General features: G+C 52.2%; 1 protein-coding gene across 1 annotated transcript in view; it reads left to right on the top strand.

Annotated features, from left to right (window-relative positions):
- The window catches only part of LOC144738260 (uncharacterized), a 29,157-nt gene extending 14,437 nt beyond the window's left edge, over positions 1 to 14,720 (top strand). Inside the window, exons 4-5 of the mRNA XM_078621274.1 lie at positions 3,481 to 3,564; positions 14,393 to 14,720. Coding sequence (XP_078477400.1) covers positions 3,481 to 3,564; positions 14,393 to 14,480 — 172 coding nt within the window. The 3' untranslated portion in view covers positions 14,481 to 14,720. The remainder of the gene's footprint in view (positions 1 to 3,480; positions 3,565 to 14,392) is intronic.
- Positions 14,721 to 25,843: the final 11,123 nt, after the last annotated feature.

Raw genomic sequence — 25,843 nt, 5'->3', positions numbered from 1 at the left:
GAGGGGGGAGCTCATCAGACTATGGTAGCCAATGAAAGGAACGTATCGGGAGGGAGGGGGGGGCGAGGCCAAAAGGGTGGGCGATGGACGTGGAAGCGCTTGTGCGCAAGTGGCCAATTACTGCACACGCCAACACAATGGAGCGATTGTGCGCAAGCGGCCAGCCACTGCACCCGCCAACACAATGGGCAGAGAGGAGGAGGGGAGGTCTAATACACATGATAGACAAAAGAACGAAAATGATGATGGGTACAAACTTAGGGGGAGCTCATCAGACTATGGTAGCCAATGAATGGAACGTATCGGGAGGGAGGGGGGGGCCGGGGGGGGGGCGAGGCCAAAAGGGTGGGCGACGGACGTGGAAGCGCTTGTGCGCAAGCGGCCAATTACTGCACACGCCAACACAATGGAGAGAGAGGGGGAGGGGGGGGGGGTCTGATACACATGATAGACAAAAGAACGAAAATGCCCATGTTTATACCAATGCTGGCTGAACAATGAAGAGAGTACTGTTAAAATAACTGGGGATGTTAACACTCGGTAAAGTACAGTAAAATAGTGCCTGTCAGATAAGATGGTCCAAAAAATTTGTGATTAAGTCTTTTTTGCGTGGTTGATAACATCTTTCCAATGATTACTAAGTTTGTACCCATCATCACGGTTGAAATTATGTCTGTGTTTGTATATTTGTATGGCTTCGTGTACAAACCTTTGATGGTAGCCGGGAGGTTTGCAGAGAACCTTGGTCTCGGAAAAGACAATTTCATGAGAGCCCACCGAGTTGTAGCAATGATCGGCCACGGCAGAAGAATCAGTTCTGCCGTGTTTCAGATCTGACTTGTGCTCGCGGACACGATCAGAAACATGACGTTTCGTTTCTCCAATGTAGCAATCACCACAAATGCAACTCAATTTGTAGACTCCAGGATACTGTAAGTCAGGAACGACATCCTTCACAGATGGAATCAGATCACGGATTTTATGCACTGTACTGAATCGGACTTGGATCTTATGTTTGTTTAGAATTTTGGAGATCTTTTTGGTCACGCCAGCTATGTATGGTAACGTAATGGTTTTGGTCGGAGTTTCATGTGGCTGTTTCTGTGTGGTGGGAGAGACAGCTTGGCGGATAGTACGGTCAGAGTATCCGTTCATCCTGAGGGCCTGATGTACATGTCTTAATTCACCGGTCAGGTGGTGTTTGTCAGAAATGCCATGTGCTCTGTGGTATAGCGTTTTGATGAGAGAGTTCTTTTGAGATGGGTGGTGGTGGGAATCCGGTTTCAAGTAGGAGTCTGTGTGGGTGGCTTTTCTGTAGACAGAATGTCCCAAGGAACCGTCAGGACTCCTCTCAAACAGAATATCCAAGAATGGTAGTTTACCGTCTTTCTCCACTTCCATGGTGAATCTGATGGATGGGTGTCTAGAATTGATGTGGTCCAAGAAGTGGTTCAATGCTGGGAGGCCATGTGGCCAGATGACGAAAGTGTCATCCACATATCTCTTCCACAGGGAAGGACGCAGGGTGGATGTCTGGATGGCGTCTGATTCAAACTTTTCCATGAATATGTTGGCTATAACTGGTGACAAAGGGGAGCCCATAGGGGTACCCTCATTCTGTTTGTAGAAGGTGCCATTCCAGGTAAAATAGGTGTTGGTGAGGCAATGCCTAACCAGCGCAGGTGCATCAGAATTCAATCCATGTTGGACTAAGTCCTCAATCATTGTTAGGGTGTCCGGTACTGGGACTTTGGTAAACAAAGATACTACATCAAAGCTGACGAGGATGTCATCAGGAGATAGTACCATGTCCTTAACCATAGAGACTAATTGGGTTGAGTTGAGTACTGCTGAAGAGGTCTTGCCTGTGAAAGGGAGCAGAGTATCTGATAGAAAACGGGCTAGTTTGTACGTAGGAGAGTTTATCGTCGACACAATGGGTCGTAGCGGGGTGCCTTCCTTATGGATTTTGGGAAGACCATAGAGTCTGGGAGGTCTTGCCGCCGATGGTTTTAGAGAGGGACGTTTGCTTGGTTCGATTAGGGAAGTCGAACTCGTGATGATACTGTTGGTTTTCGTCGTTTCATGAGAGCCCACCGAGTTGTAGCAATGATCGGCAACGGCCGAAGAATCAGTTCTGCCGTGTTTCAGATCTGACTTGTGCTCGCGGACACGATCAGAAACATGACGTTTCGTTTTTCCAATGTAGCAATCACCACAAATGCAACTCAATTTGTAGACTCCAGGATACTGTAAGTCAGGAACGACAGCCTACGTGACTTTACCGAAAAAACCTAAGAATATGAATCATTGCAGTCACGAAAGCTTCAAATCTAGAATTACTGTATTTACTGTACCGCACTCACCACTCCAATATTGAAGACTCCGCAAGGGCTGATGTGCGTACTACGCTCTTGTTCAAAAACTTGTGTTTGACAACAACGACTTGTGTTTGACAACACGACTTGTGTTTGACAACAACGACTTGTGTTTGACAACAACTTGTGTTAGACAACAACCTGTGTTTGACAATCGTCGGACTGATGCAGCCTTCAGACCGGTGCTCTGGCGAACGCCGAATTGCACGAAATTTTCGCCATATCTCACTGTATGTTTTCTGTTTCTATGACTGTAGTTATTAGTCATGAAACATTTATATACGTGCAGTATTTTCATTGTTTAAGTTGTATGTAGTGTGTAATGTACTGTATATAGTATTTGATCCTGAAATAAAGCATAGCTACTTGTTTTGTCACGTACATGGTGGCGGTCGCCGGAATGGTACAGCCTTTGGAGAGGTTTTACCGGTTTCACCAGATGTTGGAAGCCAGATAGGCACGCTCTGGATATAATCGATGATCATCTGTGTTTAACGTTATAAATTAAGAATTTAATATAACGAACGGCTGCAAGCTTGACATTAATTGCCCACCCATACGTTTACATTAATAACACAACAATATGATCCTTATTAAAGCCATAAGGTCACCAATGACTCTTATACGCCGACCCTATACATTTTAACATTCTTTTTATCCTTACCCAATGTACAGTTTAAACCAGCCTTGGCCTCGTAATGGGTAGCGTGGGCTTCTGTGATAATGAGCTTTATAGCTTTTCGGATTCTCCAATTTAAATATTAAGATTTTGATTCTGACTGCCTGTATCTACAGTGTCCTTTCATGGACCAACGCAATGTTTAATACAATATATCGCACAGGCAGACCTCGCCGAATGCGAGGTGTGATGTTCCTGGAAAATGCCGTGTTGGACAAAGCCGCATTAAACAAATAATAGACAAGTAGGGTTGCGTTGCTGGGTCCGCAATGATCACTCCCTACCTCTTTGTTTAGCTGATTCTACGAGATTTACTCCCTTGTAATTGTATTGAAGGATGTTGAGTTGCTCTCCATTTCTTGTGAGTGTACACTTTTTATTTTCCAATTTCACCCCACTCAGTGCCTCATTCTCTCCCTGTAGCCTGCAGGGCTGCTCACTGACGGACAAATCGATCCCAGCTCTTCATGACATCATGATCACCAACAAAGCATTGAGGGAACTCTTGTAAGCTCTGCTACTCGTGTCTCACATGTACTCTGTTGCTACAGACAAAACAACTTAGATATCCAATTTAAAGCTTTCGTGACTGCAGGGATTCATATTATTGGTTCTTTCGGTAAAGTCACGTAGAAGGGAAATAATAAAAATAAAGCATAATAAAAAATAATGAAATAAAACAATAATACAATTATTTTTATTATTTTATTATTTCCCTTCTACGTGACTTTACCGAAAGAATCAAGAATACAACTTAGTAACACTGTGGCCTTAACAGAACAAATATGGGAAAGGCAACGTTTTGGGCAATGGGCCTCCTTCACATAACGTTTATGTGCTATCAGAGCCATTGTCAGAAGTGGGATTAGTAGTGGATGTATTCCAGTGCATGTAATATTCATTATATCAGATGCAGGCACATGGCCAAACCACTGGGAATGCCCCCGATCTCAAATCTTAAACAACTACGCTGGTTTGGTCTTCTGCGTGCGTGTCTGGATGTTTATTTATTTATTTACGGCCCCGCCCAGACAGCTCACTCTGATTCGATAAAAATAAAACAGCCGGAAGAGAGCGAAAGCTCAATTTGATTCGATAAAAATAAATAAATAAAACGCCCGGAAGAGAGCGAAAGCATAGGTCTGGCAAGGTCTGCGCCGCAGTGGTGCAGTGCACTGTGGGCGCAGACCCTGCGCTGTGTGAGTGTGGTGTGTATGCAAGTGTGCGAATGGTAGTTACACTAATATTACGTATATTTATGTAAAAAATGGGTGCTGCGTGCTGCGATTAGTGGAGTCCCCAAACAACTTTACCTTACGAGTAGGCAGGGGTCGCTATACAGTGAGTCTTAGCGGACTGAGCTGCCAGCTTCACCTGCCGGGACCACGGCCAGTTGCGTAGCGCCCCCTACAGTTTCGCCCATGGGTCAATACCCGCATGGGGCAACCGAGCTGACTGTTTGATGGGTACAATGGGTACTCTCCGACTTATTACCATTATTATGTATTGACGTTGATCACGTCTCCATGGACGGCTTGCTGCCTACTTCCGTTGTGTAATTGAGATTTTGTGCATGCTGGTGATGGTAAGGGCATGTGTTGCATAATATGCAGCATGTGTCTGCGTATCATGTTTGCCACGGATGTAGTTGGCGTTACTGTACATTTATCATCTTTTGGAGTGCCAATCCCATGCACTTTGAAATGTAATAAACTGTCTAAAAAGGTTGCAGCCCGGCCCCCGCCGCTGTCACTCTCTGGCCGTTGCACAAGCCATATCGGAATTTGTGACATGCTAAAACAATGACTACAGTGTGACACCACCCGGGTAACTCCCGGGATCAAAATGGGCATTGGAAAGTGATCGCTTTATTGAGATGATTATGGTACTACCACAGGGTATTGTGAACGGTTCAGGAGGAGGAGAGGTCTGGATTTGTAAGTCTCACAGTACCGGTAAGAAGCGCCGGGTGGGGGATGCCCTCCACTGGGGTACAAATTTTGTCATTATAGTATACGATCATGCCATGTTTCTATCTGCAAGCTGTCATAACTGAAACGATTCCCGTTATTGTTCGATTGAGAGTGACCCACACCTCTGATACCATATGTGAGGAACCCAAAAATCTGATGCATGTGTAATGTAGTAACTCGGCGGGAGACGACTTCACGGGTAACACACTCTTTATTTTATCAAACTCGTTCACAGGTGACTAACACCTACTTTGTATCTCGGGTGACAAACACCCACTTAGTATCTCGGGTGACAAACACCCACTTAGCTACTTGGCGACTAACGCCCACTGAGCTACTCGGATGACCAACATCCACTTAGTATCTCGGGTGACAAACACCCACTTAGCTACTCGGCGACTAACGCCACTGAGCTACTCGGATGACCAACATCCACTTAGCTACTCGGCGACTAACGCCACTGAGCTACTCGGGACACTCCCTGCCCGGGGTATCCGTCTCGACTGTGGGTCCCCAGCCCGACCCACGGGGGCGTCGGACCCCGGGTCCCACAGCCTCGCCTCCGAGCCACACAGGGCCCCGGTCCCCACAAGGACGGCGGGACTAGGGGTCTCGGGGCACTAGGTCTTCAGCTCCGTCTTCGGGTCTTCAACTGGGTAACTCTCTCCGAGTGCTCTCGCGCGTCCCCCTTTATACCCCACCTGCGGACGTCGCTGCGAGCACCCACTTATTCGACCAATCGCTGGGCGCTGGCTACGATCCTGTTTTCCCACATCTCATCGTGCCTCACCACCCACGCCGCGCCGCCCCGTCATCTGTCACTCCCGGCGCGCGCGTCCACACCACGCCCACAACGCGTGCCCAACCCCGCACCCCGCGCCGCCCCGTGATCCATCACTGTCACAGTCGGCGCACGTCAACACCACCACTACATCACCCCCTACCACATAGCTCGCAGCCGACCCGGCTGCTATAAAAATATACAAACCGCCCTGTGTGCCCCGTAACACAACACAACAACAAGAACAACAACTAACGTAACAACACAACACGACGCGAACACTACCATCCGCAACCATCAACCAATGCCACCGCGACAATAGAACAATATATACAAACCGGCGAGTGACAATAGCAATGTGTATGCAGAAAGGAAAATAAATGGAAATTTTTTTTTTTTCTTTCGACTCGTGCAGTGTCCCCTTTTTTCCGAGCGTCCCTACAACGGGACATTACCCCGGCAGAGGGGAACACCGGGCGAGCTCGGTGTAGAGAAAAAACGTCTTCATGAAAATTGTTGAGCCCTAGCCCGAGTCCGCCTTGCCGGTCCGTCGTACGGCACCAGACGCGGTTGAACGTCCGGTGGTGCCGGCGGTTCAGGAAGACATCGGCCAGGCATCGAGGACCCGTGCGTGCCCCGGGGTTCAGGCTCCCGACGGTCAGCAGCCGTCAAGCCCGAGGCACCTGGGGGTGGGTCAGGTGGAGACACGTGAGGATCAGCCTGCGACACCTCCCTCCCCGAGTCGACGGTCACATCACACGCCCGGTCGTCACGGCACAGAACGGGGTCACACGGTGCCGCATAGGGCTTCAGTCGGGAGGGGTGCACGTACCAACGGCGTTTCCCCCATTTAATCTGTATACTCTGGGGTCGTGCAACCCGCACAATTTCCACCGGACCCCTCCAAGGTCTCAACAACTTGGGGGACGTAGCCAACGGTGCATGTGGACAATGCAGCCAAGCCTTATCGCCTGGTTTCCAATCATGCGTATGCACCCTCCGCTCATGCAATTTCTCGTTCGCAATTTTCCGCGACCGCGAATTCAACCTCGCCGCCTCCCGCGCTTCAGTCAATTTGGCGATATTAAATTTGATGTGGTCTGCCAATTTAGATTTTGCACGTGGCTGGGAAATCCCCAGTTGGACGTCCATGGCCGGATCGGCCTCCCGCCCATACATAAGAAAAAATGGGGAAAACCCCGTCGCCGCATGAGGGGCCATTCGATAGGCCGCGAGTACCCCCGGCACCTGTAAGTCCCAATCAACCTGATCGTCGCAGACCTGTTGGCACAACATAGACGTAATCGTCCTGTTCAGACGCTCAACCATCCCGTCAGTCTGCGGGTGGTAGGGGGAAGTACGCACTTTCTTTGTACCCAACAGGTCGCACACCTCGCGCAACAAAACGCTCGAAAAATTCTTTCCTTGATCCGTCAGCAAGCGTTCGGGGGCGCCCTTGTCCAAAACATAACCCTGGACAAAGGCGTCCGCCACCGCCGCAGCCGACTGGTTGGCGAGCGGCCATGCCATAGGCCATCGGGTGAAGTATTCCACGCCAACCAGCAGGAACCTATTTCCCCTTGGTGTAGCCGGAAAGGGCCCCAAGATGTCCAACGCTACCAATTCGTTTATACGCGAAACCTGAATGGATTGCAGCGGTGGATTAGCTGCCAATGGTGGCGGTTTCCTTTTGGCGCACCCTACGCATCCCTTAAGAATATTCGCCACGTCGTTACCCATCCCCGGCCAATAATAGTCTCGCTGTATTAGGGCGAGCGTTTTGTGAAAACCCAGATGCATGAGCCGTTCATGAGCTGCCAGAACAACCCTACCCCGCATAGCAACAGGCACAACGAGCACGTGACGCCGGGACATGTTGTCCCACTTCATCAAAAGGCCCTGTCTGCACACTCAGGAACCGACCCGCGCCTCCCCTACCTCGGGAGCGCCAACTTTCCGACGTAGCGTAAGTAGGGAGCTGTCGGACATCTGGAGACGGCCCCACTCAATGAGGGGCAACGACAACAGCGAATCCCTCCCCGTGGGGGCGTCCTCTCCCGGGGTGTCAGTGGCGGCGAGCGCAACTCCCGGGGTGCCGGCGACCGGGGGTTTGCACCGCGCCGATCCCAACAAACATGTGCAGTCCGTGCACGGAGGCAACCGCGACAAGGCGTCCGCATTTGAGTGTCGCAATCCCTTGCGGTAAATCGTCGTGAATTGGTAGTCTTGAAGGACCTCCAACCATCGGGACAATTGGCCCGATGGCTGTGCCACGCGCATAGCGTATTGTAGAGCCGCATGGTCCGTACGGACCGTAAAATGACGGCCGTAAAGATACGGCCTGAATTGCTGTGTAAAAAACACAATCGCTAACAATTCACGACGAGTTACGCAATAGCGTTGTTCGGCGGGGGAAAGAACTCTACTACCGTAGGCGACCACCCGTTCAACCCCCCCGACCACCTGTGAGAGCACCCCCCCGATACCCGTGTTGCTGGCGTCTGTGTCAAGCAAAAACGGTTGTGTGAAATCGGGGTAACACAAGGGGGGAGCCTGCACCAAGGCGACACGAAGGGAGCAGAACGCAGCCTCCTCTTCCGCCCCCCAGTGAAACCTCACACCCTTAGCCGTCAAAGCGTGCAGGGGCCTGGCTATGGTGGCAAATTGCTTGACAAAACGACGGTAATAGGAGGCGAAACCAATGAAACTGCGAACCTCCGTGACCGAGGTTGGCGTTGGCCATGAGCTGACGCAATGCGTCTTAGCAGGGTCCGTCGAGATCCCTGAACGACTCACGATATGGCCCAAATACCTGACCGATTCCCGAAGCAGAAAACATTTAGCCGGTTTAAATTTAAGCTTAGCGGAACGCATCCTGAGGAACACCGCTCTCAGTCGCTGGAGGTGCTCCTCGAAAGTCCGACTAAAGACGATGATATCGTCGAGATAAATCAAACAGGTATCCCATTGGAGGCCCGACAAAACCAATTCCATGAGTCTCTGGAACGTGGCGGGAGCGGAATGTAAGCCCATGGGCAAACGGTTGAATTCAAATAGGCCACCAGGTGTCCGGAAAGCAGTTTTAGGTTTAGACTCGTTATCGAGTGGCAATTTCCAAAATCCAGAAAGCAGATCGAGTGTGGAAAAAAACTGTGCTCCCGCCAAGGCATCCAGCGACTCATCCATCCTGGGGAGCGGATACGCATCCGCCATCGAGATTTTGTTTAAGCGGCGGAAATCGACACAAAACCGCAAGGACCCGTCCTGTTTCTTTACTAGGACAATAGGAGCACCCCACGGACTAGAAGAGGGCGAAATGATATCGGCCGCCAACATATCATTAACCGTCGATTGCACATGTTCCTTCTCGGCTGGGCTGAGCCGGAAGGGATTCTGACGAATAGGGGCCGCGTCCCCTGTAGCTATGTGGTGGCGCAACAGGTCAGTGCAGCCGATATCGTACTTATGTTTGCTGAACACGTCAGCAAACTCGAGTAGCAAACCCCTCAATGCTCCCAATTGCACCTCGGACAAGTTAGCAGAACCGGCACACAACGAGTCCAACCACTCAGTCCCCTCATCACTTGGAGGATGCGACTTGACAGTGAAATCTGCTTGAGCCACGAGCCGTTCCTCAACGGGTAGCGGCGCGGCGTGAGCCAGCACCGTTCCCTGCGCAATTACGGCCGGCCGCGACCCCGTATTCAGGACCATTACGAACGGCTCACTGTCCCCTCTCACCATGGTTTGAGCAACCGCTAAGTCGAGGCCCCTTCTGGCTCTGTTAGACGGCCCCAACAGCACCCCCTGTGCCTCCGCACCCACCTCGAGTGGCTTCCTGAACCGAAGGGGTACTAACATTTGCGATCCCGGGGGCACCCGTACAGTGTGAGTTGCCAGCGCCTGCACCGTCGCACAAACCGTGCGCATTTTGGTAGGGCTCGTCAAGAACGCAACCCGCCGACCTGACGGAAGCTCTATGCAGGCCTGATCTATAAGAATTTTGATGGGCATTTTGGACAAAAAGTCCGTACCTAGCAAACAGGGAACGGCCAGCGATGATGATACAAAAATAGGGCCCGCCAATTTGATGTCACCAATGCAAATAGTCGCCCGAATCTGGCCGATGATCCCCAGGGATCCCCCATTCGCCGCATAAAATGGCACGTCTACTGGCAGAAGGGGTCTACTTTGGACGGGAAGAATGTTATAAATAAGGTCCGAGATGATGGTGGCCGACGCACCCGTGTCAACAAGCACCCGGACCTCAACCCCGTCAATGAACCCCGTTACCACGGACGACCCGGCCGACGCAGCCACGATCCTGTGGGCCAATTCGGACCACTCGACTGCTTGCGGGCCGCGTACGGACCCCCCTCGCCGAAATGAACCCCCGGCACCCAGCCGCGAACCCCCCACCGCCAAGCGGCGACCCGAATGTGCCGTGTTTGTGGACCGAACGTGTGAGGTGCCGCGACTTGCCGGGTTTTGTTGGGATGACTTGTGGCCCTGGTCGTCGTCCCGACGTGGTCCTGTGGCGCGCTGACGCGGGGCCCGGCACCCGGCTGCGACGTGACCCCGAAGGCCGCAGTTGTAGCAGACGACGGACGTCGTAGGTTTCGGTTGCTCCAGCTTGCGGGGTGAACGTGTGGGCGAACGACCTCCCGTTCTCCACTCCCCCGGACGCGATGCAGCGAAGGCCTGCTCCTGATCCGCAGCTGGCTGAGGTTCGGCGATCGTGGCGGCCAGTGCCGCGTTCCCCGCCCATTTGCAAACGACCCCCGGCTTGCGTTTGAGGACCTCGTACGCGTGAATGCTCGTGGCGATCGCCAGGGAGCAGATATCCATCTCGTCCGCCACATTGATGGGGACCCCCAACTCGTGGGCCAACGCCAGCAGCTGCTCCGTCACCATGGCGTCCTTCCCCTCCTTATCCATGCGGGGAAAAGCTGCGTCCGCCAAGGCGAGTAGTGCCGTGCGATAGGCGAGCGTCGTTTCTCCAGCCACCTTCCGCCGATCGTAGAACTGGTGGCGACACGTGGAGGGCGGCCCGAACACCTTCGCCATCAGGTGTAGTGCGGCCTGGAGCGTAGAGCGGGACGACCTTGCAGCAGATGTGAAGGCTGCAAGCGCGTCGTCGTCAAGCATCGCTGGCAACGCACGCAGGGCAGTGGTGTCGGACCACCCCGACATCTCCTGATGAGCGAGGAACCTTCGTTGGAAGGCTCCCCAGTCGCCCCCATCCGCCTTGAACGCCGACAGCGCGGGCAATCTTTGCTGGAGGACCCGATCGTCGTCGACGTCGGAGAGATTTTCCCGCGCTCCGCTGTAGTTGTGTAAAATGTCGGCTCGGTTGTCAGGCGCAAAATGGAGAGCTCCGGCGCGCGCTGATGACGTGGGCTGCGCTGAGCGGAGGTGTCCGGCCACGTGGCGTCCGTCTTTCCCGCCAATCGGTGGCGGCCCCCCAAAAACGGCGGCAACTTCCAGACTTTTGGCGCGAAGCGCCTTTTGGCGGGATTCCTCCAACGTCGCTTCCTCCACCAACCCCGCAGCCGTTTTTCCGCTCGCCGGAACGGAGATGTCGGCCAAGACAGCGGCGGCGGCGAGTAGCAACTCCGCCAACCGGGAGTGCGCGTCCCGGAGGCTGGTGTCGGAGGCAAGCGGAGCGTCGGCCATCACCGCGAAGTGCTGCATCGGCGGCAACTCCTCGTCCTCTCCTCCCGAGGTTGGTGTCCCCGGTACGCCGTCGTCGTCCCGACCTCGCTCGTGGGTACGGGTAGTCTTCCTCGTGTCCATACTTCTTGAAGACAGGTTTACTTCTGACGCCAGTTGTAATGTAGTAACTCGGCGGGAGACGACTTCACGGGTAACACACTCTTTATTTTATCAAACTCGTTCACAGGTGACTAACACCTACTTTGTATCTCGGGTGACAAACACCCACTTAGTATCTCGGGTGACAAACACCCACTTAGCTACTTGGCGACTAACGCCCACTGAGCTACTCGGATGACCAACATCCACTTAGTATCTCGGGTGACAAACACCCACTTAGCTACTCGGCGACTAACGCCACTGAGCTACTCGGATGACCAACATCCACTTAGCTACTCGGCGACTAACGCCACTGAGCTACTCGGGACACTCCCTGCCCGGGGTATCCGTCTCGACTGTGGGTCCCCAGCCCGACCCACGGGGGCGTCGGACCCCGGGTCCCACAGCCTCGCCTCCGAGCCACACAGGGCCCCGGTCCCCACAAGGACGGCGGGACTAGGGGTCTCGGGGCACTAGGTCTTCAGCTCCGTCTTCGGGTCTTCAACTGGGTAACTCTCTCCGAGTGCTCTCGCGCGTCCCCCTTTATACCCCACCTGCGGACGTCGCTGCGAGCACCCACTTATTCGACCAATCGCTGGGCGCTGGCTACGATCCTGTTTTCCCACATCTCATCGTGCCTCACCACCCACGCCGCGCCGCCCCGTCATCTGTCACTCCCGGCGCGCGCGTCCACACCACGCCCACAACGCGTGCCCAACCCCGCACCCCGCGCCGCCCCGTGATCCATCACTGTCACAGTCGGCGCACGTCAACACCACCACTACACATGCGTAAAACACCCACATTGGGAATACGTAAGCGTAAACGTAAAAACACCAACAAAATATAATTTTATAAGAAAAAAATAGGTGGCCCCATAGCGGATCTGTTTGTGTGTGTACATACAGACGGAGGATGCAGGGGCCAACCTGTGTGCGATCGGAACGGTGCAATTGCTGACCAATGTCACTGTGGATGGCGCACACGCTGACGCACACCGGAGCTGTGTCTTTGCGATGCAAGGGCATGGTGGATGGTGGAGCGCATATGGATGGTGCGTTACGAATAAAATAAAACAAAACGAACCGCTGGAAGCAGCCATGCGAGCAGGCTACCTTGAGAGCGATCGCGATTGGGTTGCGTGTCTGGAAGAAGCCTCGCTCTTTCAGATGCCGTACCAGCTTCGTCAACTCTTCGCTACGATTCTGCTGTATTCCATGCCAGCAGATACGAAGGCTCTCTGGGATAAATTCTACGACGAATTGGCTCGCGATTACGAGTACCAGTACCGCCAGCTGACCAACAAAGAAGAAATGCTCAATCTTCTTGGTTCTTTCGGTAAAGTCACGTAGAAGGGAAGTAATAAAATAATAAAAATAAAACATAATAAAATAATTCTCACGACGTTTCGGCCACAGCAGCCATCCTCAGGTGAAAACCAGGTCTGTCGAGGCGACAGCGTCTGAATGAAACAGCATACGTGCTTGGAGCATATATATAAGCTGGCTTGGAAGGGGGGGAAAGGGCGCCTTGACAAAATAATTTGCATATCAAGAGGAATTTAGCATATTTATGGGAAATGCAGGTATGTGATTAGTACTATTTATGCCCGTGCATTATGCAGGATTAGCAGCATCAAAGGGAGGGGATATGGGAAATGCAGGTATGTGATTAGTACTACTTATGCCCGTGCATTATGCAGGATTAGCAGCATCAAAGGGAGGAGATATGGGAAATGCAGGTATGTGATTAGTACTACTTATACCCGTGCATTATGCAGGATTAGCAGCATCAAAGAAAATAAAAGCAATGGTAAAGTTCCAGACCCTTCACAGCCTCCACGAGTTCCTCACGGCAGGTGGGATGGCTCTGTCGGACTTTGACGACCTCCCGCAGCTTTCCAAGTACCCACACTTGGTCTTGGACTCGCTGCTTGAGAACAACCATATCCGCCGCGAATTGGACATGAAGGACTTCCCATTTCGACTTCGGCGCAAACAGTTCCCCATTGTCCCAGCCTTCGCGATGACCATCAACAAGGCGCAAGGGCAAACTGTTCACAACCTGGGATTATATCTACCAACGCCATGCTTCTCGCACGGCCAACTGTACGTGGCACTATCGCGAATCACGGCAAGATCCAACATCAAGGCGCTTATTGAGGGACCTCACGACGAAGAGGAAGACGGAGTGTACACGAAGAATATCGTGTATCACCAGATATTTCAATAAGTTGCATTCTATTTTTGAATAAGTTGCATTCTTTAATATTGTCGTCTCATAAAAATGCATATAACCTCACAAAAATAAACATAAAACAATCACCAAAACATGTCTATTGTGTTCAGCCACTTTCAACTCCCCACCAACCAAGCATATACACACCGCCCGCGAAGCGGGCGGCGACTGCTAGTCTGCAAGGTAAGCAGGTTTGAGCCTGGATAGTGCTTAGATGGTTGACCACCGCACATAACCACAGGCGTTATAGGCAGCAGAGCTAAGTTGCGGGCAACAGACTGCGGTGTGCAGCACAATCTACCCTTGAACTATTCTATGATCCTAGATCTGCAGTCCTTGCCATCACAGACCTTGCCATCACAGACCTGCACTGACCTGCGTGGTGAAGTATGGTAAAGCAGCTCTCATGGCATGGGGAGACGTTCATCCAGCGTGGTTGTTGTGGGGGCTGCGTCGGTCTGGAACTGTGGGGAGCTGCCCGAGGCTCCGTGTGAACTCGCGTCAGCGTGAACCTCTCTCTGTGCTGCAGGGTGTATGACAATGGCTTCAGTAAGGAGGGGAAGCAGGAGCTGAGGAGCAAATGGAGTCACCGAGGAGGCCTGCATATTTTTGTTTAAGCTGAGAGGCGACACTGACGCTGCAGCAGACGGAGCTGCCCCACGCGCGACTCGCACAGCAGCCCAGCATTTTTCACCTCCACGGCTCCGATTGCCGACACCGACTCTGAGACGACAATGAGCGGGGAGCTCTCTGTGAGCTCCACACGGAGCCGAGGGTAAACGCGGCTCCAAAATGCTGATGAGCGTGGTGATTCTGATGTGTAAGTGTATTTATGAATGTGGTATATAGAAACGATGTTAGGGGTTGTGGGGGAGGGGTGGCGGGGGGCATGGGGGGATTTTAAATGGTCTGGCAGCTCACCATGGTTTCACTGTGTAGAAATGTTTTGCATGAATGTGCGTACATAGGGGTGTGTATCACACTCATGCACATATACTAGTCTATTTATGACTTCAATAGTCACCCTATATCTGTTTAAAATTCATGTATTTTAACTTTCAATTGTGCTATGATCGGTCTAAAAATAATCTTCCAAGGCGACTTCAGCTAGAATGAATTTATGAATGATTATTTGTGCAATGTTGTCGATTTCTTGCATTAAAGTTGTTTTTGCTTTGATTTGTCTTTGCTTCATTGCTCTAATTTATCAGTTTTCGATTTTGGTGTCTCAGATTACACTTGCAAATGAACTATCCAGGTTAAAAACCTGGATAAACAAATTCACTTGATATTTCTAATCTTTCCGTATACACATCTGTATACCAAATAACAGCACTTCAACAGCCTCGGAATGCTTAATTTATCAATTAAATTTTAATGTACAATTTTATTGCGAGACTCATTATCTGGGTGTGGTCTGGGAATGTTTATTGCTGTTGTTTTACTGCCTTTCCCAAGCTTGGGAATTGATGCAAGTTGAACTTGCATACTTTTATGTATTTATTTAAGTGACACCACGGTGGTATGATGCTATCTTCCTCGCCTGGTATGCAAGAGTTTGGGGGTTTGTTCCCGACCCTGACACCTGCTGTATAGTTGGAGTGTGCATGTTCTCTCCGTGGACGCTTGTATTTTATCTCTGGGTTCTCCAGATTTTCTCTCCACATTTAGAAACATCCATTTAGATTATTTTACTGCTATAAATTTTCACGTGATAATCCACTTCCTCCAGCTATTATTTGTGGCCAACTCGCTTCTGAAAAATTAAATAGCTCTGGGCCTTACCTGGTAAGATACAAAAAGAGTTCAGTTTCATTTGTATATCTTCAAGTAATTTGATCACCTTCACTCTACTTTGCACTCTTATCGTGTATTTGTGTTGGTTGTAACTTCCTGTCCTGTCTCGACTGCACTCATTGGATTTTACTCCAGTATAAATATTCATATTCTGCCATTTGGTGTAGCTTTGCTATTGCATATTCAGCCTTAACCAAGTACCCATCGCAGTGTGTAAACATCAGCACTAGGGAGACAGGTGGCCGAGCGTGGCACTGACCACACCACACCATCGTGTGCCATGTCAGCCTGAATAGGTGTTCACTAACTGCACTTTCCCCAACAGTCTGTGTAGGCTACATGGGGGATCTGTGTTTCCTTGTGTGTACTGTAGATGGGGGATTTGTGTTGTACATGTGTGTGGGGGTAGCCGTGGTGTATGTGGTGATGATTAAACACGGGAACAGAGAATAGACTTCCAGTGGCCCCACTCCTCCCTTCCCAGTGTCAGCGCATTGAGCTTTTGGTGCAGGAGGTTTAGGAAATTTCCATTTGGCACACTCCACTTGCTTCTCTTGCTTGTCAAGCATTCTAACTTTTCGAATGGACTACGTGCTGGAGAATACAAACTCGGTGTAACTCACAAGAGGAGTCTCCTGGTTACTCATGCGGCGTTGCAATGTACATGTTTCAATATTATTGAATCAAGGCCATAATTATAATATATAGAGGGGGACACATCACCCCCAATAATCAAATATGCTCAAAATCCCCCCCCCCCAATATATTGCTATAATAAAATATTTAAAAATACTTTTTTTTTTAAACACGCTTTAATTAAATGTACCGTACGAGTAATGGCAGAACTCCACGACTCCAGGAAGTGGCCCCGAAGCTTGCCATAGTGTGAGGGAGCCCCCCCCCCCCGCGGCCAACTCCGAGCTGCCCCTCCCCGTGCTCCCTTCCCCCATCGCCCCTCCCCTTCTTCCACATCTCCCACCCCTCGACGTGGCTCCCCGAAGCTTGCCATAACGTAAGGGACCGTGGTGATTTACAGCCAACGTGAGTTGAGCGTGGACAATTATACCCGTAAAAAAGATTGTTTAAAAATACATATTTTTATGATAGAATATAGTATTGTCATCAGTATGACATACCTATACCAAGTTTGCAGTCGATACGACATTGGGAAGACGGTTGAAATTGAGTTACAAGATTTGAGGATACGACAACAGTGAGTTAAATAAAATCGTGTAAGATGTTTAAATATATATTTTAATGATAGAATATAGTCTTGTCATCAGTATGACATAAGTATACCAAGTTTGCAGTCGATAGCACATTGGGAAGTGGGTAAAAATTGAGTTACAATATTTTTTGAGGATACGACAACAGACGGAGTGAGTTAAATAAACGCGTGTAAAATAGATTTCTGTTAATGATTGTGGTTATGGTTGTACTTTAGTAACCCCTAATCTCTGCCATTACATACATGAAACAAAAACAGCACCTTGAGAGAAGGCACTCTATAAATATACACCACCACCGCGGCCACCGCCACCACCGCTACCAAGAGGAACAGATTTATTTGTTGAGTCCGGAAGTGGCCGAAGTGCAAGTTGGCCATGAAAAAAAATTTACATTGAAAATTACACTGCCACAATTAAAACATTAAACACAAAGACAAAGGTTGTCTGTATAACCTCAACGGACTCTTGAGGCAAGTGCTTTTAGCGAGCACCTATGAAAGCCAGCACTGTACACAATGAGGTGGGTGGCCAGCACCATGCCTGGCCGCCTTTATCTCCCGAGTGGTGATGTTTACTCACCGCACTAGGTACTCTTTGGAGGCTGAGTCGACCTAGGGTTAGCCCAAAACCAGTTTAGTTCATCGGTACTGGTGTTGCCAAGTTAATCGCGCAATACGCGAAACACTATACAATTACCGGATGATACGCATACCCACACGCACACAGGCTTGCCCATGTGTGGGTGGGTGAATACAGCAGTATGCAGCATGGTGGTCAGTCGGCACCTTCCGCAATGCACGTTTGTTATTCATGAGGGTGCACATCCTGATGTATTTATTAGCTGATCACCCGAAGTCACCGTGTGAGCTGAGAGTTTCTCAATCTTTACCGGGTGCTCAATAGAGCTGAGAAATGCACTGCGGTCGATACTCAGAGAGTCATCGTTTAGAGATTAAGAGAATCCTTAGCAGCCCGTACATAATAATGGATAGCAATGATGGTCCCAGCTGCTGACTTGTGTAGTGACATAAGAAGGGAGGGGCTGCTGGGGGCTCTGGGACCCTGGGTGGGCCAGACGCTTAAGCCTCTTGGCACCAGGCATTGGGTTCCCAGGCGGGTCAGACGCTTAAGCCTCTTGGCGTCAGGCGTTGGGTTCCCAGGCCGCCAAGAGGGGGGCTGTGTGTGCTCTGTGGGATATCTGGGGGTGCCCACGGCCCCACCCCTCGTTGGGGACTGGGCATAAAGGGGGAGCTCCCTGGACGATCGGGCCAGTCGTAGCTCAAGACCCAAGACCCAAGACCAGCCATCGGAGGACCCTGGGACGCTGTGAGAGCCAGTGGTGGGACTCTGGAATTCCCGACTCTACGACCTTGTGAGGGCGAGTTCCAGAGCGTAGCCAGAGTAGTGTATCTAGGCTGTGTACCTAGGCTGTGTACGTGGGAGCTGTTACAGAGTATCAGGACAGTTGGAGTGTTGGACTGTTGGTTGAATCGTAATAAAGAAGTTACCTCTACAAGTGTCTCCGGAACCCGTTAGACTTGTACACCAGGAGTGAAGAATTGAGAGGAGGCTGTGGTCCCAAGAGAATTTCACTCCTTCCATTTGCTTTGTATTGAGTGGCATCCTGACAGGATACCACACGGTTCAGACATGGCCACCAGCGCAAGAAACACGTACAGAACAAACCCTGCACAGAGAAGCATGAAGAGACGCGTGCTCGAAATCACACCAAGACAGAGGAACGCGCAGATGAGAGAACATACACAGAGTTAAGATCCCTCCTCATGTTGACCATGATGATTAAACCAAGAGATGGAAAGAGCAACACGCAGATGAAAACTTTTCTGGAAGTGCCGATGGCCGATGACCAAGAGTAACTTGGAGGGGAGGTGGAGGTGGGAGGCTCATGCACAGGAGCTGCTGGGGCCGATTGTCACAGCGCAGGCGTCACGAGAAGTGACGTTGGTTTGGGGAGGCCTTCATCCAACAGTGGATTTACCACTGGTGATGATGCCGATAATGATGATGAATGCATGGGCAGTCCACTCACATTCGTGCATAACCAGGTGCACGTCCACTCCCCTAGTCACCCCTCCACTAATCTCACTCCCCGAGTCACCCCTCCACTCACCTCACCCCCATTTTTCGAGTCACTCTCACCTTGACTTCTCCACTCGATCGCCAGTCGCCCTGAGGAGGCCCAACTCCAGAGCCTCCCCCAGTGCCACGTTCACTCTCAGCACGACCATCGTGCGATGCCACCCCCTTCTCTGCTGCGTCCCTCCAACTCTTCCTTTGCCATTGCGAGAATCAGCTCCACGAAGGGCCCCACACGTTGTCCCTGTCCCTCAATGGACTCGTGTCCTTTGTTGATGAAGGCCATTTCATAAAATAATGAGAATTAATTATGCACACACACAGGTCACGAAAGTAGCCTCAATAGACACGTTAGGGCAAGTTGTGCAGCCTTGTGCTGTGGAACACACGATGGGGTGATATGTATTTTGTATGTTGAACTTCTTTTACACGGTACGTAGCCAACCGTGCTAATCGGAGGTGCAGGGGAAGGACAACAAACCAAGCACAAAAGTAGTTGTAAAGAAATTAGTTTTCAATCGAGATGTAAAAGTGCACAGCTCCAGTGGCTTCCTAATATCAGAAGGAAGAGCGTTCGAGACTGCCGCAGAATCGCTTCTGAAAGCGCGATGCAGCGACTGCCTTTGTTCGATGGTTTGCCAAAATTCGCTGTGGGGATGTGGCCAACACCATACACGCGGCCACCTTTGTGTCTCCCAAGTGCTGATGTTTAGTATAGACACTGCACCAGGTACTCATTAGAGGGTGAGTCGACCAAGGGAAGGCCCAGGACTGGGTCACACGGACACACGCAGAAAAAGATCCCCTATGTAAAATCCAGAGGCTTCTAAGACAATCGAGGTGTAAGAGGGATACAGCTGTTACATGTGTAATAAAAGACTTGACCACGATCTCTGGCTCAGTGTCCTTTATTCGGTCCGTACTGCGTTCCCACACGGCTGTCTCTCTTATTCTCTCTGTGCTGGTTCCGATGTCACTCCAGTCCACATCAGCAGCCCCGCTGCTGTTCTTGTCGCTCTTGCAGCCCCACAGCAGCTCCGCTGCTGTACTCTCACACAGCTCCCTTGGCTGTTCCTGCTGCAGCTCTGACAGCCTCGTGCTGTCTCGCCTTCTCGTCGCTCCTGCGACTCTTGGCAGCCACCCCGCTGCCCCTCACACACAGCCTTACTGCCTATCTCTATCTGCAGCTTTACACCTCCCAGTAGCTCCCTACTGTTCCCAGGGTTGGCTCCCGCTTCTGACGGTGCCCCCTCGGCTCGTACGCCCGCGTGGCCCCACACCTTTCCATTCACACCCCGACTGCCTTCTCCTTCCGGTTTACCCGCTTAAGGACCCCCTACCTTTCACCCACGTCACCTGGCTCCGCCTCCTCGTGACGTCACATCCGGAAGGTCGCTTTCGCCCGCATTACACCACCCTCCCCCATAGAAAAAACCCAGCCGACCTCGGCTGAACAACACCAAAGCGTAATGCGGTGAACCGACCTTCCCCCTTAAAGGACACTAAGCATGCAATATAACAACAAGAACAACACACAAGTAACATCGACGAACGTACGAAAGCATGCGATAAATACGATGGCAAGAACAAGAACAATAACAACATACAATCAACGAAACGTAAGCGATTTGGAACGAGTGCGGGTCGCCGGCCCGTCCCGGACGGTCGGCGGCCCACTTGTAGAATGGGGACGCGATGGAACACGAGAAATGACAGGGGGTAATTCCCCTGCTGCGATTGGAAGTCCACCGACATCTCGTGTCCCTGACGAATCAGTCTTGGTCGTATTCCGCGAATGCGCCTGCAGCGGGGTCGGAAGGGTCGCCGGGCTTGAAGGTCCCGCAGCCCTGGCAGGCGCCCTCCGAACAGGCCCACTCCTCCCCCGCGGTGTCACGGTCGGCCTGTCTGGAACAGGTACGACAGGCGCTCCAGCAAGATCAATGGACGCAGGCGGGGAAGAGTCAGAGTCAGCAGCAACAGACCCCGGCAAGGCAACATTGGGAGATGACGCATCACGTAGGAGAGCAACATATGGTTTCAACCGCGACGTATGAACAAACCAACGGCGAGAACCAAACTGAACGCGCGCCGACTGTGGATTGGGAACCTCAATGAGGCGCACAGGACCATGCCAAGGTTTGTGCAATTTAGGAGAGGTCCCCGGCCGCACCTGCGGGCAATGGAGCCAGGCCAGGTCTCCCACCTTCCAGGGGCACTCCCCCTCAGACCGCCGAGCATACCGCTCGTTCCGGGCCTGGGCTTTGGCCGTAGCCACACGGGCGTTTTCCCGCGCCTCCGTAACCCGGCGAACCGTGTCCTGAATGTATTCAGGGAGTGGTTTACGAGGTCCCTTCACCCCAGTACCCAATTGCACATCCACCGGAGGCACGTTTTCCCGACCATACATAAGGTAAAACGGCGAATACCCTGTAGCCGCATGGGGCGTCATCCTGTACGCCAAAAGCACTCCGGGGATGTGCAGATCCCAATCCGATTGCTGTTCACTCACAGTATGGCAAAGCATGGCAGACAATGTCCTGTTCAGCCGCTCAACCATACCATCCGTCTGCGGATGGTATGGAGATGTCCGTATCTTCTTAGTCCCAAGGCCTGCGCACACTTCAGCCAATAATTTCGAAGAGAAATTTCGGCCCTGGTCCGTGAGGAGTCTCTCCGGCGCCCCCTTGTCCATAATGTACCCAAACAAAAAGGCGTCGGTGATGGCCGCGGCCGACTGATCGGGCAACGGCCAGGCCATCGGCCAACGGGAGAGATACTCAACCCCTACCAGCAAATATTTATTTCCCCTCGCCGATGGTGGGAAGGGTCCCAATATGTCCAGTGCCACCAATTCATTGACTCGAGACACCTGAATCGACTGGAGAGGCGGCACGTAAGGATGTTTAGGCGGCTTACGCCGGGCGCATTCAGGGCACGCGCGCATGTGCCCTACGACATCTGTCGCCATGCCGTGCCAAAAATAATGACGTTGTAACGTCAACAAGGTCTTCTGCACCCCTAAATGCAATAGTGTGTCACAATGGAGAGTTCTAATCAACTCAAATCGCAAGGACGTTGGTACCACCACACGCCAGCTTTCCTGGAACCTTTCTTGCCACATAAGCAGACCATCTCGGAGAGCGGTTCGCGGCCCCACAGCCGAACTCGGACTCCCATTGTCCCTCATAGACCGCTTCCGCATGGACAACAACGACTCGTCCATCATCTGTTCCCGAATCCAGACAGACCGCGGCAGATTCAAAACCCCATCAGTCGGTCCCGGTTCCATCGGAGTATCCGACTTCCCGACGGCCAACGTAAGCGGCTGAGGGGGGTTCAGAATCGGCGAACACCTATGCGTCCCCGACGCACATTTACAAGGGGCGCGCCCTGGTAATCTGGAAAGTGCGTCAGCGTTCGCATGGCGCACTCCCTTCCGATGTTGAATTTGGAAGGAAAATTCCTGCAGCGTGTCCAACCAACGTGCCCACTGTCCCGATGGCTGGTCCATTTTAAGTGCATATTGCAAGGCCGCATGATCCGTACGCACAATAAAAGAACGACCGTAAAGGTACGGTCGAAATTGCCGTAGGAAAAAAACAACCGCCAAAAGTTCTCTACGAGTGACACAGTAGCGTGTTTGCGCAGGCGACAAGACTCGGCTACCATACGCCACGACGCGCTCTACGCCCCCTTTAGACTGTGATAATACCGCCCCAATACCTGTGTCACTCGCGTCCGTATCAAGAATGAAAGGGCGATCAAAATCGGGATAATCCAATGTCGGGGCCGTAGCCAATAGATCACGCAGACTCCGAAAGGCCGCCTCTTCCGGCTCTCCCCAAACAAATTTCCGTCCTTTACCCGTAAGGAGATGCAAGGGCCTCGCAATCGTCGCAAACCCCGGCACAAATCTTCGGTAATACGAGGCAAATCCCAAAAACCGCCGAACATCCCCCACAGAGGCCAGAGTCGGCCAATCCCGGACACACGCCGTCTTTTCTGGATCCGTGGACACCCCCTCTGCACTCACAATGTGCCCCAAATAACGGACGGACCGTTGCAGTAGGTGGCATTTCTTTGGTTTGAATTTCAAATTGGCAGAGCGCATCCTCGTGAACACTGTCTCCAGCCGCGTTAAATGTTCCTCAAATGTGCGGCTGAACACAATAATATCGTCCAAATATATAAGACACGTCTCCCACTGCAACCCCGTCAAAACGAGCTCCATCAATCTTTGAAATGTAGCAGGGGCCGCATTCAATCCCATCGGGAGGCAGTTGAATTGAAATAACCCCTGCGGCGTACGGAATGCGGTTTTCTCCCGTGAGGACTCGTCAAGGGGAAGCTGCCAAAATCCCGAAGAGAGGTCCAGTGTGGAAAAGAACTTAGCCCCCGACAATGCGTCAAGGGAGTCGTCCATACGCGGCAGGGGGTACGCATCTGCCACCGATATCTTATTCAATTTCCGGAAATCGACACAAAATCGCAAGTTGCCATCCTTTTTCTTAACCAAGACCACAGGAGCGCCCCATGGGCTGTTAGATGGCGATATAATGTCCGCAGCCAACATGTCTTCCACCGCCCCCCGAACGTGTTCTCGCTCCGCTGGACTCATCCGATGCGAATTTAACCGAATAGGGGCAGCGTCGCCCGTCTCAATGTGATGGGAAAGCAACGATGTGCGTCCCAAATCCAAATCGTCGGAGCTGAACACATCCGAATACGTCAGCAACAATTTACGCAGCGCATCACGTTGCCCCACGGACAGGGAAGAATTTTCGTCACATAAGGTAGCGATCCAACGATTATCCGAACCCCTTGGCTCGGAAACACCAGCGACCACTCCCCGGCGATGCGGACAATCGTGCGTCGCAAACGCCGTAGTGGCATGTGCCACAACCGTACCGGCCGGAACACGGATGTTTTCTACCCCCGCATTAAGCACCTGTAAAACCGGTAATTGATCCGGCCGGACGATGGTCTGTGCCCCAACTAACGCCAATCCCGTTGTTATCGTGGCGGATGGTGACAACAAGACCCCTAATGCTCCTAGCCGATTGGGCAGGGGCTTCCGATACCGCAAGGGTATAAGCATCTGTGAACCAGGTGGGATGTCCACAGATGCGACGGACAGCGCCTGCACCTGTACGGCCGAAGCAGGTCGCCCCCAGGGCGACGGCAGAAACGAGATTCGACGGCCCCCCGGCAATTCAATACAATTCTCATTGATTTTAATCAAAATGGGCATCTTAGCCAAAAAATCCGTGCCTAGTAAGCAAGGAACCGCCAAAGATCTCGATATTAACACAACGCCCGAAGCCGACACATCCCCTATAGATATCTTAGCATCCACCTGGCCCACGATACCCATACTACCCCCGTTCGCAGCGACGCAAGACCCATAAACCGGACGCACAGCCCCCGGCGGAATGCCCAACAGATGGAAAATGACATCCGATATAATAGTCGCAGACGCTCCCGAGTCGACCAAAATGCGCACGTCCACACCTTGTATGGACCCCGGTACAGTGGACGAACCCGTAGCGGCCGCGACAACTCTCCGTGCCAATTTGCGCCACTGCGTAACTGAATGACAAGGCCCCATCGATGGCCTTTCTTTAACAACAACAATAGGATCGCGCAACAAAGGTGGTGGGTGAGGTGTAAAGCCTTGCCGAGTGTCTGGTGCGTGCCGACATGCATGTTTCGGAGGTTCCTTGGTCGGCTTGTCCGGTGTTGTGGGCTCCTGCTGCGGCGGACCCGGGAAGCGGGCCCAGCAATCTTTGGCGTAATGGCCCCTACGGCCGCAGCGGAAGCAATCGGCCTCGTTGCGCCGAAGCGCAGGTCTTGCATCCCGGCGGCCCCGTCCCGATGGCGTAGCGCGCGGCCCCGGCCTTCCGCGTCCCGACCATGGAGAGGAGGCAGCCGTCAGCTCCTGTGGACCCCGCTCATCCGGCACATAGATCGCCCTTGTGGGGTCCCACCCCATCGCGCCTCCTTCCTTGACGGGCCCACCCGTCCATGCCGCCACTTGCTTCCAGCGACGGAGATTAAACTGCGCATCCAGACACTTTGCTGCCGCCCGGGACGTGAGCTTCTCATGCCCACACACAGGCATGGGGATCCCCAGATCCCGAGACAGCTCCAGCATTTTTCCCAATATGAGAGGCTCGAGCAGATCCTGTGGCGTGTCAGGATATGCTGCCATGGCCAGCTCCAACACCGCACCCCTGAACGCCACGGGCGATTCTTCGGGTGCTCGTTGTCGTTGAGCGAATCGCCGATGCGCGTCGTCAGGTGGCTCATAGGCGTCGGCCATTTCCTCAAAAACTCCACATAAAGTCTTCTTCTTATCGGCCGTTATGGAACGGAAAAATCGAACAGATTCGTCGTCCAGTAGAGTCGGCAACACTTCCAAGGCCTCCGCATCGGTCCATCTTGCTGAACGAACCGCCGCCAAAAATCGCCAGGCGAAAGCGCTCCAATCGCCCCCGATAGAGAATTCCTTAACTGTAGTAAGGTGGCGACTCCGACTCCTCTTTACGCCGTCTTCCAATGATGGTTGTTCTGGAGGCAAATTCAAAATGGCGTCGGCCCGCGGCGTGGCCAAGATGGCGGTTTGGCGCCGCGGAGCGCGCAAGATGGCGTCTTCTTGCCGCGTGGCCAATGGCGGCGGCAGGGCAGGCAACGTGGCGGCCCGTGGAGCACCTTCTCGTTCCATCGTCGTCCTTGGCGTAACGAGGTGACATAGATGCGCCAGGACGTCCTTGAGTGTCTCCAGTTGTTCTGCCACCTGTTGCCATCTTTGGTCAGCGTCCGATGTTGTTGACGGACCCGCCATCGCGCCGACATCT

Source organism: Lampetra planeri, chromosome 79 (assembly GCF_965212315.1).
Source record: "Lampetra planeri chromosome 79, kcLamPlan1.2.h2, whole genome shotgun sequence".
NCBI lineage: Eukaryota > Metazoa > Chordata > Hyperoartia > Petromyzontiformes > Petromyzontidae > Lampetra > Lampetra planeri.
This window is presented reverse-complemented; position numbering and strand designations above follow the sequence as displayed.